Source organism: Dasypus novemcinctus, chromosome 9, assembly GCF_030445035.2.
Source record: "Dasypus novemcinctus isolate mDasNov1 chromosome 9, mDasNov1.1.hap2, whole genome shotgun sequence".
Classification (NCBI taxonomy): domain Eukaryota; kingdom Metazoa; phylum Chordata; class Mammalia; order Cingulata; family Dasypodidae; genus Dasypus; species Dasypus novemcinctus.
The window spans coordinates 42,949,445-42,969,334 of NC_080681.1; the positions used below are offsets into that span (position 1 = coordinate 42,949,445).

Genomic DNA, 19,890 nt, shown 5'->3' on the forward strand with positions numbered 1-19,890 from the left:
AAAATCTAAATGCAAGCTTAGAGCATATTTCCTTAAAGACCAAAGATGTTGCTTCCTAAAGGAATAATGACTCTTGCTATTTATAAAATATGTTAAAACTTATGCAGAGTTTTCTGTATATTTAATTCATAAAACATTCTATAAATTAGGAAGAGAACAGATCCTCCTCCTTATTTTACAGGCAAACCATGGATCAAACAAGAAATTCACCTGCCCAAGATAAAAATGTAGGAAAGGGTGGCATAGGATTTGAACACTCATCTGTCTACAGTCAAAGCTGAATGTTCTTTTTATAACTCCCTTCTGCTTCTCTTCACAGAGAAGTAAATACGTTCTGTCTAGGTGGTCCAACTGGGACTAGAGTCTCAGGTTTCTTAGAGTCTTGTCAGTCACAACAATGGGTGTTGGAAAATGGTCACCCTCTTTGAACTTGCTTCCTGTTAAAAGAAGAACCATACTACCTAAACAAGCTGAGGGTCCCTCCCATACTCCACCTCAGTGGATCTTCAAGAGTCTAAATATGGTGGTGAGAGGTAGGGGCCTTGCCAGCTGCAAAATTCCCTTCTGTGTTCTGCTCAGAGTCCACTCCCCAGTCACTCCCAACTGGGGATTTTCATTCCAGGTACCTTGGAGACTGCAAAGCTTTGTGATGAAATAAAAACAAGCCTTTCATGAAAGAGATGAGGACCCCAAATATATAAAGTGATGTCACACTTTTGGAAAGGAAGTCCTGAGGAGAATGCTGAATGCCGCCTTATTTTTGCTATTGTTTATTGTAGGAAGAGCTTCACATGGTTCTTAGGGGACCAAGTATGCATGCTTGATTCTCAGTGTTAGGGACTGAATCATGCCTCCCACAAGACATTTGCAAGTACTGTGGGTGTGAATTCATTTGTAAATAGGAACTTTGAAGATGTTATCATTAATTAAGGTGTGGACTCATTTGTGAGTAGGATCTCCAAAGATCCTACTGAGTCAGGCCAAATTGAATGAGGGTGGGCCTTAATCCATGTGATTGGAGTCCATATAAAGCAGAGGAAATTTGGATGAAGTAGTCAGTAACAGTCAGCAGAAATCAGAGGGGCAGGCACAAGGGGAGAGAAACTGTCATGTGATGGAGGATTATCAGAATGCTAGACTCTAGGAGAAAGCAAGCCCTGCTGCAACCTTGATGTTGGACTTCTAGCCTCCAAAACTGTGAGACAATAATTCCTGTGGTTTAAGCCAACCAGTGCATGGTATTTATCATAGCAGCTGTGGCAAACTAAGACACACATCTTTTTTTTCTTTTTTTAAAATTTATTTAGTTCCCCTCCTCCCCCGGTTGTCCGTTCTCTGTGTCTATTTGCTGAGTCTTGTTTTCTTTGTCCGCTTCTGTTGTTGTCAGCGGCACAGGAAGTGTGGGTGGCGCCATTCCTGGGCAGGCTGCACTTTCTTTCGCCCTGGGAGGCTCTCCTTACCGGTGCACTCCTTGCGCGTGGGGCTCCCCTACGTGGGGGACACCCCTGCGTGGCAGGGCACTCCTTGCGCGCATCAGCACTGCACATGGGCCAGCTCCACACGGGTCAAGGAGGCCCGGGGTTTGAACCTCAGACCTCCCATGTGGTAGACGGACGCCCTAACCACTGGGCCAAGTCTGTTTCCCCACACATCTTATCTGGTCATGATTTTACCCATATATTTCTGTACCCACTTTCCCCACCAATAGATAAAGAGGACACTGTGCAACTGCATTATGTAGACTGACTCCACTCCTACACCATCCTAAAGGGGGCCATTCCTCCAAACTCTCTCATATACTTTTCCAGTCTGTGAAGAAAATGTGATTAAATGTCTGAGAGTGTGGAATAAATAGCATCAGTTTAGGAGGTTGAATTCTCACTTTTTGATGTTAGGCAAGTCCCCTCCATCTCTGCTTCCACCATGGATAATGTGGGATACCGGGTTTCTGAAAGGATTCCATGAGATACCGTTCTTGCTAGGAGTCTCTGCATTATGAATTATGGAGCAGTACCTCTCATCCCTTCCACCATCACCGACTGGACTGTTGGGCCCTCATTTCACTTAGAAACCATCTAACACCAACCAAAGCAGAGAAACAAGAAATTCCTTCAAATTTGTCTATGGTGTTTTTGAGTTTTGGAAACATTTACTTTGTCAGCAACTGAATTCATGAGTGACAGCTATTATCCACAGCATGTAAAAACGGAGTTGGTTAGTAGGGCAAGAATGGACAATTAATTTTAAGGACATAGGAAATGACTTTCTAATCCTTAAGTATTTTTTCCCACTTAGTTAATAATCCTAAAGATGGTCCATTAATGAAAGTCACAAGTTTGAGAGAGGGCAGAGGGGCTTTGAACACCTGGAAACCACAGTAGTCAGACTGAAGGCATTGTGAGGTCATAGGAATCAGAATGACAGGGTTCCTCAAGGTTCTTTCTATCCTGAGTACTGAGGTGAACACTGACTCATTTGCAATGTTTTTAAAAATGGCAAAGCCCTTCCTACTCTCCATTTTTCCTTTGCTGTTTGTGCACTTTACTTTTTACATATTTTAAACAGGCAGTGGGAAAATGCCTGCTTTCATTTCTATGCAACAAGAAAGCATGCTTGACAAATGAAAAAGTGAATTTTTAAAAAAATTTGCTATCAAAAGAGTCCTTCTACAACTCAGCAACTGTCAAAAGCCAAGAATGTCTGTGAAAAATGCTGAAATTTGAACTTTACTCCAGACAAAATGGAAAATCATGTTTCATGCTCAAATTTGATTTTCCCTTTGTTAGGTAGCCACATTGTAGCTCACCTCAGACCAGACGGGGTAACAGAAAGTTCCATCTAGAAGACTCATTTAAAAATTTTTGAAAAATATATAATTAAATATATAATTAAAAATATATAATCATACATAGAACAAAATTTTCCTCAGGTCAGATGAAGGAGAGTGCAAAGTGGCATAATAGAAACGTGGACCCTATGGCAAGACAGACATGGTCTGAATCCTGTCTCCAAAACTTATTGTGACCCTGGGTAAGTTACTTAACTTGTCAGAGCCTCAGTTTCCTCACTTGTAAAATGGGAACAAGCCCTCAAAGTATTTTGAAGATTAGAAATGATTCATGTAAAGCACCTAGCACAGTGCCTAAACTTATAGACTTGGAAAGAAAATGAACATGTTCCAATTCCAAATCTGCCTTCTGTTCCCTTTCTGGAAGTGTGCTCTGACTCTGAATGCTACTACCCCTTGCCAGAGGGAGCATGCCTATTCCTGTTCAAATTCAGAAAATATATTGAGATTAAAAATAAAATATTTGTTTCATGAAAATCACACACACTGGAAAATTCCTTAACTAAGAAAGCTGGTAATTTATTATATAATTTCCATAAAAGACTGCAATGAAAACAAAGTCCAAATTTTGCAAACAATCAGCATGATGTACTAGAATGAGGATGGGGCTGGAAATTGGAAGACAGAGGCTCTAAAGCAGATTCCACTGGTTAACTTTCTACAAGGAACAATTCCTCTGGATCCCAGTCTATTCATTAGTAAAAATTAAGAGGTTGGTATGTGATCAGTTTCAGCTAATTTTAAAAAATCACATGATTTTGCATGTGTATTATGACTAAAGCCAAAGCAAAAGATAATTCACATCTCAGCATACTGCATCCCAGTGTTAAAGGATCATTACTTGTTAGTTTCTGTGACACTCTTAACATTGATTCTATCTTCATGTTAAAGTACTTACTGTTCAAGTTCCCCTTGGGTAATAAAGTGCAAAAGAATTGCATACTTAATAATTTCCAGCAAATACTCATACATTGAAATAAAGTTTAGAGATGACAGGTATAAATTTCCAATGAGGACAAGACCCCAGGTTTAAAAATAACAAATGAGCAGGACCCATAGATTTTTAGCTCAATAGATAAGTACCTTGGAGTAAGACATTATTTCACCACTTAAGTGGAGCCTGGGGCATTAACAACCTAAGCCTCATTTCCTTATTGATATGAGGTAGATGATGGGGGGAAAATAGCTACTGACTTTCACTGCTGAAAAAAAATACTGAGATAACACACATGAAGTAGAATTCCTGACAGCTACTGTTCAATAAATCTTAGCTATTAAAAAAAAATGAACAAACGTAAAGTAAAATCTTTCTCAATTGGGCCTAACTGTGATTTGGTCCACTGGAAGTGCCTGGAAAGAAAGGAGATGATGTGGGAAGAAAAGCAAAGAGATCTAAGAGGCAGATAGAGGAAAAGTCACTCCTGAGAAAGGGGCAGCTAGGTAAGAGCAAGGTGGGAAGGGAGTGGATTGGAGAGAAGTCAATGAGTTCAGGAAGGTAAGGCATTGAAACTGACTCAGAAGGCCATAGCGTGGCAATTCTCTACTTTCCTAAGAGGGTGGAAGGGAAAGAAAGCTCAGTTTAGTGAAAGGTGTGGGCTGGAAACCCAACTCTGCTGCTTATCAGCTTCTCGGGTCAACACCAGGCCCTTACTCCTCCAGGAGATGAGAGATATGGACTAAGGTGACCCCTGTCCGCCCCACTTCCAAACACTGACATGCCAGTTATGACTTTGATAAGCATCAAGACCCACCAGCCTTGTGTGAAAGTCTTCCTTTAAAGACCACTCCTTACCAATCAGGTGGTGAAACTCTAATGAAATAGTCTTTCTTTGTCCACGTTGATCCTCTCCCTTACATTTTCTATCACTTTCTTTGTGACAATTCTCTTGCCATTCACTATCTGGCTACGAGTGGTGACCAATCTGAAGTTTCCCATTCCACTGCTTACAAAGGGCACAAATGTCCTGGAGGAAGGGAGCCTTGGTCCAAAACCCAGGGAGACAAAAGTAGAAAATCCTGTGTCCAACACTGGGGTCACATCAAAGAAGGAGTGGAATCGCCGAGCCCTATACCCACGGCTAGGGTAAAAATAATCTCCTGAGAAGAGGCGTTCATCTTCCAAGTCATTCTGAAAGATGCTGTGTGGCCTCTTAAACAACACTTCTTTCTCTAAGTAGTTTTCCTCCCTGTTGTCTCCTGTATTTCCCCTTCGGAGGAGGTTCCCTCTGAACTTGTCATAGTTGTTGCGTTTCTGGGCATCAGACAAGACCTCATAGGCTGCTGCTACCTGTTTGAATTTCTCCTCAGCTGCCTCCTTGTTCTCTAGGTTCTTGTCTGGGTGTACCTGTCGAGCTAACTGGTGATAAGCCTTTTTAATATCAGAAGAGGAAGCATTTTGAGGAACCCCTAGTACTTTGTAGTAATCCATCACGTTTCTTCAAAGGGCTTTCCTCACCAAGGCACAGAGTTTATTTCCTGAAGAATTTCCACATAACTTCAAAAAGGAAGATGGTGAACTATGTGTCTATACCAAGACCTTCTGAATCTTATTACATGGTTCTTGGGATGAAGTCTCTTCTGGGGGAGAACTTTCTTTCTGGTGTATGTACCCTCCACTAACCCCCAGCCCCCATGCCTGTACCTTATTGTGGGTAGAGTAACTATGATCTCAAAATTCTCAGCCAATGAACTTTAGGTGATGCTGCACTTGCCTTGCAAGCCTATTGGTGGGAAATTTGGCATGGTTGTTACACATATTGGGGAGGCTTCTCCTTGTTTGAAAATTAACACTGAGCAGCTTGTTAGCAGAGAGAAACTGTTTGTGTGGCTCAAAAAGGAGTCTTCAGTTCATCTGTTAAAGTAAGCCATGGAAAAATGGGTCTTGTACTTAAATCAGACACAAAATCCATTTTGGCTCCTTGTGAAGGTTAATGATTTCAGTGACTCAACTGGTATCTCTCCATTTACTTAATATTTGTTGGTGGCACATGGTGGGTGGTAAAGAGGCTCTATTATAACAAAAAATACCTTTTAAATATTTCTGGTGAAAGCAAAATATGAAATTCATTTCATCAAATGAGAAAACTGGGCCATAGAGATGTCTGCCTAGATTTAAGAAAGGATTGACTTAACAGAATTAGAATTGAGGACCTCCCACATATTGTGAAATAAGACTTCATCAGTTGCTCTTTTAAGAATGTTAACCATTTTGACATTTATCATTGGACTTGAGAAGAAAACCATGTAGCAACATTAAAACAGCAAAAAACTTTAAAAGTGACTTTAAAGCCCAAGCACGCCAAAGGCTTCTGGTTGCTCTTTTTCCAGGACACATAAACTACCCATTTCCCAGACTCCTCTGCAATCTGGTGTGGCCATGACTTAGTTCTGGCCAATGGAATAAGAAGATGTGTACTTCTTTCAGGCCTGGCCCACAAGAACCACCTAGGCATGTACCTGCATGTTCTTTCTCCTTTCAACAACTGGATGCCAATGCCTAGGTGGTTTTGAAAGCCTCTGGTTGAAGATGACAGAGCTTCCACCAGCCTGGATCTCTGAATTACAATGAAGCAGAATACTTTCACCAATCACCCAGAACATTCATATAAGCAAGAAATAAACTGCTATATAATTAAGTTACTACGCTTGGTTTCATTTACTTGTGACAGTGGTTAGCCTACTCTATAATACCAACAATTGGAACAACTACATATTTACTTTTAGAACCTACCCCTATAAAGTCATCAACCAGAAGAGTCCTGTCTCTGCAACTTAGAAAGCCCAATATCCTATTTTATCTCTCACTCCCATTAAATACTGTTATTTCATTTCAGTTCCAGGGTTATAGGTCTCCTTCATATTCCTCTTTTGTATCAAATCTGAACCTGTGGCTGACCATGGGAATCGTTCTGTTTTCAGCCTTCTAAATCCTTATAGTTTTGGCCCCCCATTGCACCCACTCGACAAACACGAAACACGCCACCCAGGAGTGGTCAGGCAATTCAGTTTCTCTAACTCCTATTCCTGATACAACTGGAAAAAAAAAATCAAGGAACCATGAAGATGAAACACCACATATTTGCAGCATGTCAATCTTAGCTGGATTAGCAAAATACCTCAACAATGCTTTTATTTATCATGTTCAGCATCCTTTCCCAATCCCTTGGTAGCCATTTTTAACCTACACTGCCATCTTCTAGTCCCTTATGTAAATCTCTACCCATCCCTGGCTGCTCCAGGTAGGAGAGTTTGCCTTTGTTCAGCAAGGAAACAGAGGCTGTCAGGAACGCCCTCAGTCTCTGAGGACAAGGGCAATCTTATCTATATCTGCACACATCTTTACCTACGTCCTTTAGCCCACAGGAAGATGCCCTTTTTTGTTCATTACTAATCCTTCCATACTCTTTTTATTTTATTTTATTGCAATAAAATATCTGTAGCATAAATCTCTATACTTTTGATCTCATCCCTTTCCATATCAGGAACTTTGCTTTAATTAATTGACTTCAATTTCCTGCGATTTAACCTAGCCGATTCTTTTGGCTACTGTCCTCCATGTAGGTAAGTTTGAGTATCTCCACTGTTAGCAAAGGGTCCTATATGGGCCTCCAGTTACTGGCCCTCTTACCACTTATGCCAGCCTCCTATTCACACCTCAACCTGAAGAAAATGGCCCCCTGCCTCACAAAGAGTCCTCTACCCACTCTCCCGCTGCTGAAATCCCACTGGCAAACTTCACTGGCAACACCCTAAATTCCAGAACCCACAAAATTTCACCTTTTTGAAGTCGACGGTCTTCTTTTTCTTTAAACTTCTTCACTGAATTCTATAAAACCTCTCAGTTCTCTTCCCACCTCTCTGAGAGTTCTTTCTCAGCTGTTCTGTGAGTTACCTTTCCTGTCCTAACAAGGACAACATCGGTGTCCTTCAGCATTCTTTTCTTAGTCCTTTCCTCCTCCCCTTCTAAATACTTCCCTCATTCTCAGCCACTCCAATGACTGCTGCTGATTCTCATATCTGTTTCCAGACCTCATTCTTCCCTTGAGTCATCTGCTAGACATCTTTGCTTAGATGTCCTACAGGGTCCTCAAATTTACTATGCCTCGAACCGCACTCATTACATCCTTCTCATACTTAGCTTCCACAAACATGCTCTCCTTCTGTATGCACCATCTTGGTTAATGGTGCTACCTTACAACCAACCAAGCTGGAAATCTGGTTGTCATCCAAGGCTCCTCTGTCTTCCACCTGTGAGCACTGATCTCAGTGCTGGACTTATGGCAGAGAACTGAGGCAGGGGGACAAATCTTCAGCCTCCACTGCCAATCATCCACTAAATTCTTTCAACTTTCTAATCTTTCTCTTCCTTTCTAGCCCTGGTGGAACTATGATAGCAGCTTTCCCACCTTCAGACTCCTAATCTTGCAAAACCCTTTCCACATTGTCACTAAATCGATCTCTCAAAAACACAAATCTCATGGTGACACTCCTCACATAATATACTTCAGTGGCTCTTTGGTGTTCTCAGGTAAGTCTTTTCTTCTGCCAGGCAAATTAGGCTCTGTTATCTGGGCCCCTGTTTATCCTTTTGGCCATAGCCCTTGGCATTCCCTGCTACAGGCCTCCTACTTAAAGCAGACCAAGATAAGACTTGTCCTTTATGTCTCCATGTCTCTGTGTTTGATCTTTACTCTGCCTGGAACCCTCTATGCTTCCTCAAATGGTTCTCATACCTCTAACAGTTTCAGGTGGTTTGCAGATGAGCATTATTGAATCTTAAGAGTTTCGTATTTAGTTTAATGAGTGTTAGAAAAAAGCAATCGCAACTATGGAAACAACTGAATAGGTAAACAAGTCAAAGAAATGTCATACCCCTGGCTGTCTTAGAATGTCTTCTAACTCATTTAAATGACTCATTTCAAATGATTGATTTAAACAACCATTTAGGTACATGAGTTTGGAGAAATATAAACAAGTCAAAGAAATGTCATACCCCTGGCTGTCTTAGAATGTCTTCTAACTCATTTCAATGACTCATTTCAAATGATTGATTTTAAACAACCATTTAGGTACATGAGTTTGGAGAAATATATTTTATTTCAATCAAAAATTCAAAAGATTATTTGAGGTTCAGTTTTGCTTTCTATTCACTTGGCTATTTCCTTATTGTTAACATTACCCATTTACTTGTTGTTTTAACTTTTTTCTAAATTTTTGTGGGCTGAAAGGACATTGCCACTTCTGCTGCTCACTATGCAGAAAAATATTTTAAGTATTTCAGTAGCCTCTAAATGTTCAGAAATATTCAGGTTTCAAAGCACCTTGCATATTTTCAGTATACAGTATTATAAATGCTGATAAAGTAATAAATACTTTATCTAATTTGTGAGGTTTTGATCTAATTTAGAGCTGGATTTACCATGAAGCTAATGATGCTTAAGTTTTACCTTAGCAATTTTGTATTCATAATTTTGCAACTTCCTCTTCCAACGAAGGCCCTTAGAATTCCTTGAGCTTCAGGTCCCACAAAACCTGATCTAACTGGAAATATCCATCCAGAATCATTACACCTAAAATACATCTGGCCACGACATAGGACACAATGCTTGGCGTTGCTCTGATTGGTCTCTCCACTTTGCTCCATTTCAAAGTAGTTAGTGTCACTTGGCAATTTGCAGCAATAAGAAATTTTATCTTTACTAAGTCAGTGACCACAAAATTAGTAATAAGTCACCTAAAAAGAAATGACAGTCTTTGTGTTTCAAATGAATGATTTAAACAAGCAGTTGGTTATTTCAGAGTAAAAGCTGTTTTCATTCATGTGTTTTTGGGAAAGCAAGGAAATAATAGAGTAAAATTAATTTTCCACTATTGAGTTAGATATTACTCTGTCATGATACTTGAGAAAAAGATGATCTCAGAGATATGAAATCACTGATGCACTTGCTTTTAAGTTTGAGGAACCTGAACAAGATGAAATATATGATACTGATTGAATGGCAGATCTCTATTTTCCATCTTCTTCATATATATTCTCAGTACGTGAGTAAGATAGAAAAAGACATAGGAATGAAGTCACTATACTGCAACAGGGAGAGCTGTCTTTGTGATCTGTAGTCAGGGTCCCATTTGACAGGTGAAGTTACTGTACTGAACTGTCAGAGTTCCTTAACTGGCAACTAAAGTATTGCCAATAGAGATGGCTTTATACAAGAAAATAAGGCTCATTTAGCTTTCAGAGTTTGACAAAGTAAAGCTTATCTTGAATGTTCTCTATTGGACAGTGGAGACATTTTTGAACAAGGTCAGTCAAAATGCTCTCTCTTAAAAGCTAACCATTTAGCAAAGTTAAATTCCCAAGATTCCTTTGACTCTTAAAAACCAGACAACCCATATCCATGGGCAAGTGTCGATACTTTATTATTTAGTCATAAAAATTTAACTGTGTATATATAACATTTCAAGTGGTTTTGTGCCCTATGCCATGCATCAAAAGCGTACTTCAGGAGGCACAGTTTCAGACTATCACTTTTAACTTGCAGCAGGTTGAGCAATATTATGCTTTTGGAACTCAACCTTCACTTTTTAGAAATTTGCCTTCTAGAAAAGAAACCTCTACAGGATCATCCAGTGGCCATGAGTTGATTAGAAGAAAATAAACCAGGGGCCATCACTCTAGCTCATGCTCTTTCACCATAGGGGTCTTTCTACCTGAAGAACACTTGGGAGAGTAGCCAACATTTTGATGTGCCTATGGGAAAGGAACTAGAGGTGGTGCTAACTGCAAATACTGCCTTCTCTAGGCGAGGTCCACCGCCTCCTGCTCTTTTGGGCCCATGAACCCAATGGGAGCATCCCCACACTCACACGAGACAATTCTTATGAAAATCTCATCATATTTACAGATATCTCCTTTGGGTTCTGTTTTCCTAGAGAACCCTGACTAATAAAGCTCCCCAAATCACTGGTGACAGTGTTGGCCTTTCTGGACCTTCTCTTTTCAAAAGCAGTTAGGGGATGCTCTACATCTGTGTTCCAATTCTGCCAAATAACAGGACAAAGCCTTGCCTGAGGATATTTATGAATGTGGCCATTTTTATTGTTTCTTAGCTGTGGTGACTAGGAGATTTGCATGGAAGGGTCTCATGTTTGGACTGGAGGTGGGATGCAGTCTTCTCACATGGATGCTGCTGGTGAGTGATGACTGACTGCTGAGCAGAGTTGAGGCTATTGCCAGGAAGATCCCCGGGATTGGAAGTCCTCTGCATTTCAATGATGGAAGCAGCTGGTAGAGCGTCCTGATGCTCAGCCCTCATGAACATCACCTCAGCTACTCTGTCTCAGCCTGAACCAGGCCAGTGACTCCTTCCTTGCTCTCTACCTCCTTTAATGGAAGAGGAGAAATGATGAGAATTTTACAACAGCAGAAAAATTCAGATCACTTTCAGAGAACAACTCAAGGTAGACTCTTTGCAGCCAGTCCCCATGAGAATGAAGGTGTTTGAGCTGCTGGCCCATGCTCACAAAACTCCAGTTCTCTGAGAAATCATTTCTCAGGCTCCTAAGTTAAAGGAGTCAATGAGTAGTAACAAGATGCTCCTTTCCTCCTCGAAGGATTCTGAATGAAATGCTTTAGAAGAGGTGTTCCCTTTTGCATCCCAATGTCTCTAGTGTCTTCTCCAGCAAGTCCTGCACAGAATCCCAACGGCCGAGGCATAGCTGCCTTAGTGGCATCTGAGCAAACAATCAACCTGAAAAAGTGTTCTGGCTGGTTGGGAATCTGGCCAAGAGACTTTTTGGCTAAGGCTTTTTCTTGCTAACCTTTTATAATATTACTTCAATTTAATTTTCGAAAGGAGTTACTCAACCATAATGACACAAATGGATATTAAACCATTAAAAACAAAATATGTTCCAGTTGATTAGCCTTCCACTTTCAATCTAAGCTATTTTCCTCCATGAATTTATTGTAAGAATTTTCAAAAATAAAGTCATAAGAATTTTATAGTGAACACTCATATTCCTACCACCTAGATTCTACAATTAATACTTTATTACACTTAATTTATCATGTACCTAGCCATCTATTTATCCCTCTATCCAGTCATCTTCTTCCATCCTTTTTCAAGGATGCATTTCAAAATAAGTAGTATACGTCAATATACTCGCCCTTAAATTCTTCAATTTGCATACTATTAGTTGTTAAAACTTTGTTTACCCTTCTTTTCCTTTTGAGGTAAAATGTATAGGCTACACAATCACAAATATTAAGTGAATCATTTGTACATATCTGTGTAAATGCAGTGATTAATACTTCTATCTGCAACCCAAAACCCTATCAAGATATAAAACATTACTATCACCCAGAAAGTTCACTCATGCTCCTTCCCAGTCAATTCATATGTTCACCTGGGGAAGTAATCACGGCTCTGATTTTTTTTTTTTCCCTACCATCTATTTATTTTCCTGTTCTGAGAATTCACACAAATGGAATGACTCAATATGAATTCTTTTGTGTAAGGCTTTTTAATCACTCAGAATAGTATTTTCAAGACTTGTCCATGCTGTTGTGTATGTCGACAGTTCATTCCTTTTTATTCCTGGGTAGTATTCCATTGTATGAATATACCAGAGTTTGTACATTCATTCTCCTATTGGTGGGCAGCTGGGGTTCCAGGTTTTTGCTCTTACGAATAAAGCTACTAAGAACAATCTTGTACAAATCTTTTTAAGGGCATATTTTTTCATTTCCTTTTGGTAAGTACCCAGGAGTGAACCTGCTGAATCATGAATCATGTTCATTGTATACTCCCACCACCAATAATATGAGTTCTGCTTGCTCCATGTGATGGTTAGGCTAATGTGTCAACTTGGCTAGGTAACTGTGCCCAGTTGTTTAGTCAAGCAAGCACTGGGCTAATTGTAATACAAGGGCATTTATGGACTCTAGTCACTATTGACTTTACTGCAGTGGTAAATCATAGATAAATGATCCAATTACATCAATCAGGGAGACTGCCATCAGTAATGAGTGATGCTTTTATCCAATCAATCGAATGCCTTAAAAGGGGAAGTGATTCCAGCATTGAATGAGAATTTCTCAGCTTGTCTTTGGACAGCCAACATCTCCCAGAACTCGTCAAGGACCTTCACTGGACTTTCACTGGAGCCCCTGGATGCAGCCTGCCTGCGGAACCTGGACTTGTGCATCCCCATGGCTGCGTGAGAGACTCTGGTAAAATTTCTTACTATCAACAGATATCTTTTGTTGATTCTGTTTCTCTAGAGAACCCTGACTAATACATTCCACATATTGCAAACATTTGGAATGATCAATCTTTCTAAATTTAGCCATTCCTGTGGGTGTAAAAGTGATATAAGCTGTTATTTTTGCAAATTTTCCAAATTAACAAAAAATATGTATGTACAGGGCTCAAGTTTGAAGGAAATATTTGTTGAAAGTGACCTAGAGATTGGCATATGTGATGTTAGGAAAGTTTATCTTTTCCAAACCTAGGCCATGCAGTCCATAGCTGGAGGGAATGAGAAATGACTACGAGGATAGAAAACAAGCAGCCAGACAAGTCCTTCAGTTCATAATTTTCTCAACTGTATTACAATATTAGAAAAAATAAATTTAATGCTTAGAAAACTGCAGGCTTCATTGGTAGGGAGACAGGAACTCTGTTTCTCTACAGGGCTGGCCCAGGGTGGAACATGACATGCTCCCCGCTCCTTGCTTCCTCGTGGGCAAAGCCCCTTTAACCCCATCCCTGCTGGGCTGGCTCAGCCTGGAAATGAAACCAGGAGCGACCCTGACAATTGGGGTGGGGGCTGCTTCTCCTTGCCTTTTCCCATTTCCAACCCTGGATCTGTGGGAAAGGAGTTAAGATGTTTTGAGCATCAGTACTGTGGCAGATGCTCTTGTAAGCACTGAATGCATTTGTCCTTTAATCCTCACAACTTTCTTAGAAAGTTAGGAATCAACGGCTTCAGGTTATACATGTGAAACCAAGACTCAGAGAGACGAGCAACATGCCCAAGGTCACACAGAGAAAGAAGAACCAGGATTTGAATCTAAATCCTGTGCTCTTTCCCTCCACCAGGTTAAGTACCAGGAAGCAAATCGGAGGGGGCACAATAGCTCAGTTGGTACAGAGGCTGTTAGTAGAAGCTGCTCTACTTATCTAATCAAATTTGTTACTGCTTTTCCCTTCTTTTCTATTTTCTGCTTTCCAGTGTCCTTGCGGGGAGGGGTGGGCTGCTCTGGCTCGCCCCCAAGAGGCATCAGCCTTTCATCAGAAACAGATGTAAAGACTTTCGCCCTCCTCTCTGCAGCTGTGACTGGGCCTCAGGCTTTGGGTTCTTCCCTTGCAGGAAGCAATCTTGGGCCTGTCACTTTCATTCTCCCCTTCCCCTCCCGCCTCAGACTATCAGGACTTGATGTGGAAGACAAGAACAGACTTCCTCACTCCTCCCTTCCTCCCACTGTGGGGCAGAGGGCCACTTGTGTGCACCAGGTTTTCCTCCAGACAGTGTTACCTGTTCCTGAAAAGCGCTAGCCTGCTCCTCAAATCCCGCTGTTCGGAAATAATTGACGACATCCACCACAGCCCAGTCTGCAGGATCAGGCGGTCTCCCATTCTCCATGGAACTGCAAAACACAAATCCCGACGGTCGTCACGGCTCTGTGTGTTCATGAGTGTGCGCCACGCCGCGCCCAGGCCCACCACCCAGCCTCCCGGGGCGGCCCGGGCCAGCTCGGGGCACCAGGGGCCCTCTCTTCTCTCAGAGGCTTAGCTCCAGTCTACCTCCCTCAGCACTGTGATCACGCTTGTCCTTCTTCGGCTCAGGAGATCATCCCCCTCACTCGCTCAGTCTCTGCTTTGCTAACAACCATTAGTCCTTTCATAGAAAACATTTCCTCACACACAGTTTTGTTTTGTTTTTTAATCCAGAGACATCGAGAGTGGTCCAGTGACTTTGACAGACCCACAGCATGATATTCATACTCCAGAATTAAGAACCCCGGGCCTTGTACAATATGATTCCAACACACCATCTCCTGTTGCTTTCCCATCCTCATCCCCACACATCCAGCGCCACAGCCATTTCCCAATATGCTGTACCTTTTCGCGGCTATGGGACATTGTACATGTTATGCCAGTCACTTACAATGCCCTCTCACCCATCTGTACATCAAAATCCTATTACTCTTACTAGACTCAGTTCAGGTACCAGACAAATGTTCTATTTATAACCTCTGCTTCCAGAACTGCATTCAAACTGCCATTGTAGAACTTTCCTCAATGGATGATATTCTCTGCTTAGTGGACAGTCTCTTTAACCAGCAAAAGGCCTGGCCCGTTTCTCATTTTATTATTCCTAGTGTTAAGCATGCTTGAGAAAAGTTGACGCAACCTTGTTTGTTTGGGGGAACAGCCAGCAGGTAAGTACAATTCTAAATGCTCCTCGAGGTTCTGGGCTATATTCTGGATAAGGTCCTCTCCTCTCGCTCAGCTGCCTGAGTCCAGTTACCTAAACCTTCCTGCTGAATCCCCAATTCATATACGCAGTAGCCTACTGGGCATCTCCACTTGGGTCTTCCCTATGTTCTTTTGGCTCAACATGTCTCATCCTCTAGCTCCACTCCACCCCACCTCCACCAAGTCCATTCCCTCATCAGTGTTCTCTTCCCAAGTGAATCTCATCACCTGCTTCTCAGCTTTCCAAGCCTAAATCCAGGCAGTTATCCAGAGCTCCTTTGCCTATAACTTATTCAAGTCCTTCTAAAACTCTCTTGAATCTGTTCTGTTTTCTGCATCAATATTACCACTTCCTTTGTTAAAGACTCCATGGCCACAATAGCATCCTAACTGATATCCTCACCTATGTCTTGCTCCCTAATAACAGTTTCTTTACATCTCATCCAAGGTTATTCTTATAAAGTATATGTCTGATCACATTGTTCTTCTCCTTAAAATCCTTCAAAGGCTCCCCATTATCCAAACAGCTTAAAATGGCCTAGGAGGTCCTTTAGGACAAAGCTCCCTCCCACCAGCTAGGGATACATTGTGAGAAAAACAGACATCATCCTTACTCTTATGAACCTTACAGTCCTGTGGGAGTAGGCATTTATCAAATAATCATATGAATGAATGTATAATCACAAACTGTAAATGCTATAAACTTCAGCTATAACCATGCCATGACAACTTAAAAGGCTATGGGAGGCTTTCCTGCAGAAGTTGCTTTTGAGATGAGGTCTAAAAACCAGACAGAGGTTAACTGTATAAAAGTCAGATGAAGATGGTTTCAGGCTCTGGGCAGGCCTTGAGACAGAAAACAGAGCCTGCAATTCTAGGAGGCCAGATTAGTGGCTCCAGGTTTTTTCCAACAGCAATGGGGAGTTGTTGAATGGTTACCCCTTTGGGTGACCCGATCAGTTTCAATTCAAAAAAGAGGGTATTAGAGAGGAGCCAGAGGAGAAGGGGTATCAATTAGAAGTCTAGTGCAGTCATCCAGGCAAGAGATCAAGGGAACTCAAACTATAGAGGTAACTATGGGAAAGGAAAAAAGTGTGTGGATTTAAAAAGACATTTAAACCAGCATGACTTAGTGATGGACTGGACATACAGAATGAAGGAGATGGAAATGTCAAAGCCAACTCTGAGGCATCCAACCTCTGGAACTGGATGGAAGGTGGTACCTTCACTGAGATGGCATCACCAAGTTTAGTTGGACACACCGAATTTAGGGTACTGTTTATATCCAAGTGCTGATTTAACGTGGGATGTATGAGTCTGAAGCTCAAAGCAGAGTAGTAAATGAGAGACAGATACTCTGTAGACAAAGGCATTTAGATGGTAATCAAAGCCTTGGGAAAGGATGAGAAGAAAATTGGGCCTAGAACTAAGCCTTGGGGAGATTCAACATTTAGTGAAAGTTGAAATGATCCATTTTACTTTTAATGGAAATGAAATTGCCCAGACTTGGAGATTCCTGAAGGTCTTCAAATATCTGAACATCAACAGTGGAGCTGTGTGTTTTGCTCATGGCAGGAGCTTAAAATATCTGATTAAAGAACAAACTTCTACCTAAAAAAAAGAAATGATCAGGGGCAAACATGATTACTCATTATGCAACACAGAACTTAATTTTACATTTATAGTCAATGCTTATTAGCAAGAAGTGCTCTCTCTTTTGGGTTTAGGATAGTGAATCTATACACACCGCATGACCATGTTTATACACACCCCTTCCTAACACTTATCAGGCATTACTCATTGGGGATACAAACTATTTTTCATCCTAACACTGTCAAATATTAACTTTGTATTATGCTAAATTTTTAAAAATATTCACATGCTGGGATTTTCTGCCATCCCACTAACCTAGGCAATCAGGAGTCGACACTGAGGACTCTTTAAGGTATCTACCCTCTTCCTTCCCTTTCCTGTTTAAGGATGGTTTGAAGAATATTTGACAAAGGGTTCACTGATCTAACAAATCCTTTATGTGTTCTAATCAGCTCACTTTTTGTAGTAAGCTCAGAGTCCTATTGGACACACATTTAAGTGCCCCAGAAAACACTGGAATGCATTCTCTCAACTAATTCTCAATAGTTATGGAAAGTATGCCACATTGTCGTTTTAGGATGGGAGGCTTTCCTGATTCTTACTCAGCTGCATTGTAACATCATGACTATCGTAATCCTGACAGTCTAGCAATGCAGCAGGGAATAAAGACTTTGTAAAATAACTGGAAGTGTACCATTAAGAAGAGGAGAAATGTGCAACTGGGCACTCACTCATACTTAAGCTGAGGGAATTCACCAGAAGAGACAGGGTGTAGAAACTAATCAATACATTTAAGGATTGGTGCATCTAAGTTTAGACCTGTGAGCCCAAGAAGCAAATTAGCTAGAAAACCCCCACATTAGACTACTCATATGCTGAGAAGAAGCCCTCCAGCCCCAGCACAGGCCCCCTTGCGTACATAACAAAGATCTGTTAAGCTGAGGAACTTACAACCAGGGAGCACTGACGGTCTACAGTATACTCTTCACACTCTACCTACTATGAGCCTCACTCCTTCTTGTGAATTGGTACTGTAACTCCCTTTTAGATACAGGGAAAACAAAGCTCAGAAAGCTTAACTAATGTGCCCCAAATCACATGGTAGATTGATATGCATTACTACAAATCTATGCTTTTTCCACTTATTTGTTGGTTCAGAAAATATTTACTCTGCTGTCTTCTCAGAACTGTGCGAGATGCAGGGTTACAAGAATAAAGAATGTGTAGGCCTTGTCTTCAAGGAGCTGGAAAGCTGGTCAGGAAAAGGAGACACGTACACAGCTAACTATAAGTAATACTAGAGTTAGGCCTGGCTGGTTCTGACTAAAAAACTTGAAAATTTTAAAAGGCCATTTTGAAAGGCACTTATTGCTTTCAAACACACCCTGGGCTAGGACTTGAGAGGAGCGGGTGGTGGTAGAAGCACAGAAGTGTGGGAACACATCGTCACTTCCTGGTTGTTTATGTGAACAGGTGATGGATAATTTTACTGGGCCCTTTCGGTGGTTTCAGCAACAGTTCTGAGCAGAAAGCAGCAGCCGCTCAAAGGCAACATGATGTGGGAGAGGGAGAAGGAACCAGAGAGTCAAGACCAAATGATACCTGACAGAACATCTTTCCTGGGAAAGCAAAATCTGTTCACTGGAGGACTGACATCATCAAGATGGTGATGTAAGACATGCCAGGGAAGTTTCCCCTAAGAGACAACTAAATATAAGGGCAGATCCCACTTGCTTGGAAGTCTAGAGGATGATTCAGAGTAGAAAAAGACGCCACAAATGCTGTATCAAAGAAAAACAACCCACCATAAATGAATGTAGGAGATCTGCACTTAGACGTGCCGGTCCAGGCCCCTACTATGCACTCAGTCCCAGACATCTTAAGTGTCCACATGGGCAGCAACTCCGACCAGCGCACCTCCTGCCATGATCGTGGACCACAGAAAGCCACTCATGGCAGCACCTTAGAGCACTACACATGGTCAGGCATGGGGAACCAAGGTCACACAGAACCAGGGCAGGGCCCTAGTATCAGTGAGCAGGAAAACAGTCCCTAGGAAACAAGAGACCCACGGTGGAACTGTTGGCAAGCAGTGCACACACCCAACCCAGTCTCTAATTGCTGCTGCAATCTGACCAACAAAAGGGCATTTTTTTCTCTTTTTTCTTTTTCAAATGTTACATTACAAAAATATAAGAGGTCCCCATATACCCCCATGCTCCTCACCCCACTCCTCCCACACCAACAACCTCTTTCATCATCGTGGAACATTCACTGCATTTTGTGAACACATTTTGGAGCACAGCTGCACCACATGGATAATGGTTTACATTGTAGTTTACACTCTCCCCCAGTCCACCCAGTGGACCATGGCAGGACATACAGTGACCAGCATCTGTCCCTTCAGTACCACCCAGGACAACTCCAAGTCCTGAAAACGCCCCCACATCATATCTCTTCTTCCCTCTTCCTACCCTCAGCAGCTACCATGGTTACTGTCTCCACATCAATTCTACAATTTCTTCCATTACTCATCACAATAGTTCCGTAGTAGAACATATAAGTAAGTCCACTCTAATCCACACTCTACTTCTACATCCTGTGGGTCCTGGGATGGTTATATCCATTCTACCTCTATATCGAGAGGGGGCTTAGATTCCACATGGATAATGGATGCAATTCTCCTGCTTGCAGTTGTAGGCACTATTGGCTCCCTGGTGTGGTGGTTGACCTTCCTCACCTCCCTGTTAGCTGGCCAGGGTAATTCCAATAATCCAGAGGGTAGGAGTTGCAAGTTTGCTGAGGCTCAGGGCCTGGCTGTCACATGAACAGTCCAGAAATTCAGGTCTCCTGAGTATACACCAACCCCAGTGCCAACCACAGGTCCAGCAAAAGTGACAGAAGAGGCATGTGTAGAAAGGTTACATCTGAGTTCAACTCCATCACATTCAGGAACACAAACTC

At 41.7% G+C, this 19,890-nt stretch overlaps 1 protein-coding gene across 1 annotated transcript in view; it reads right to left on the reverse strand.

Annotated features, from left to right (window-relative positions):
* Positions 1–19,890, reverse strand: part of SAMD13 (sterile alpha motif domain containing 13) — a 54,595-nt gene that overhangs the window by 1,430 nt on the left and 33,275 nt on the right. The window contains exon 4 of the mRNA XM_071217165.1: positions 14,390–14,501. Coding sequence (XP_071073266.1) covers positions 14,390–14,501 — 112 coding nt within the window. The remainder of the gene's footprint in view (positions 1–14,389; positions 14,502–19,890) is intronic.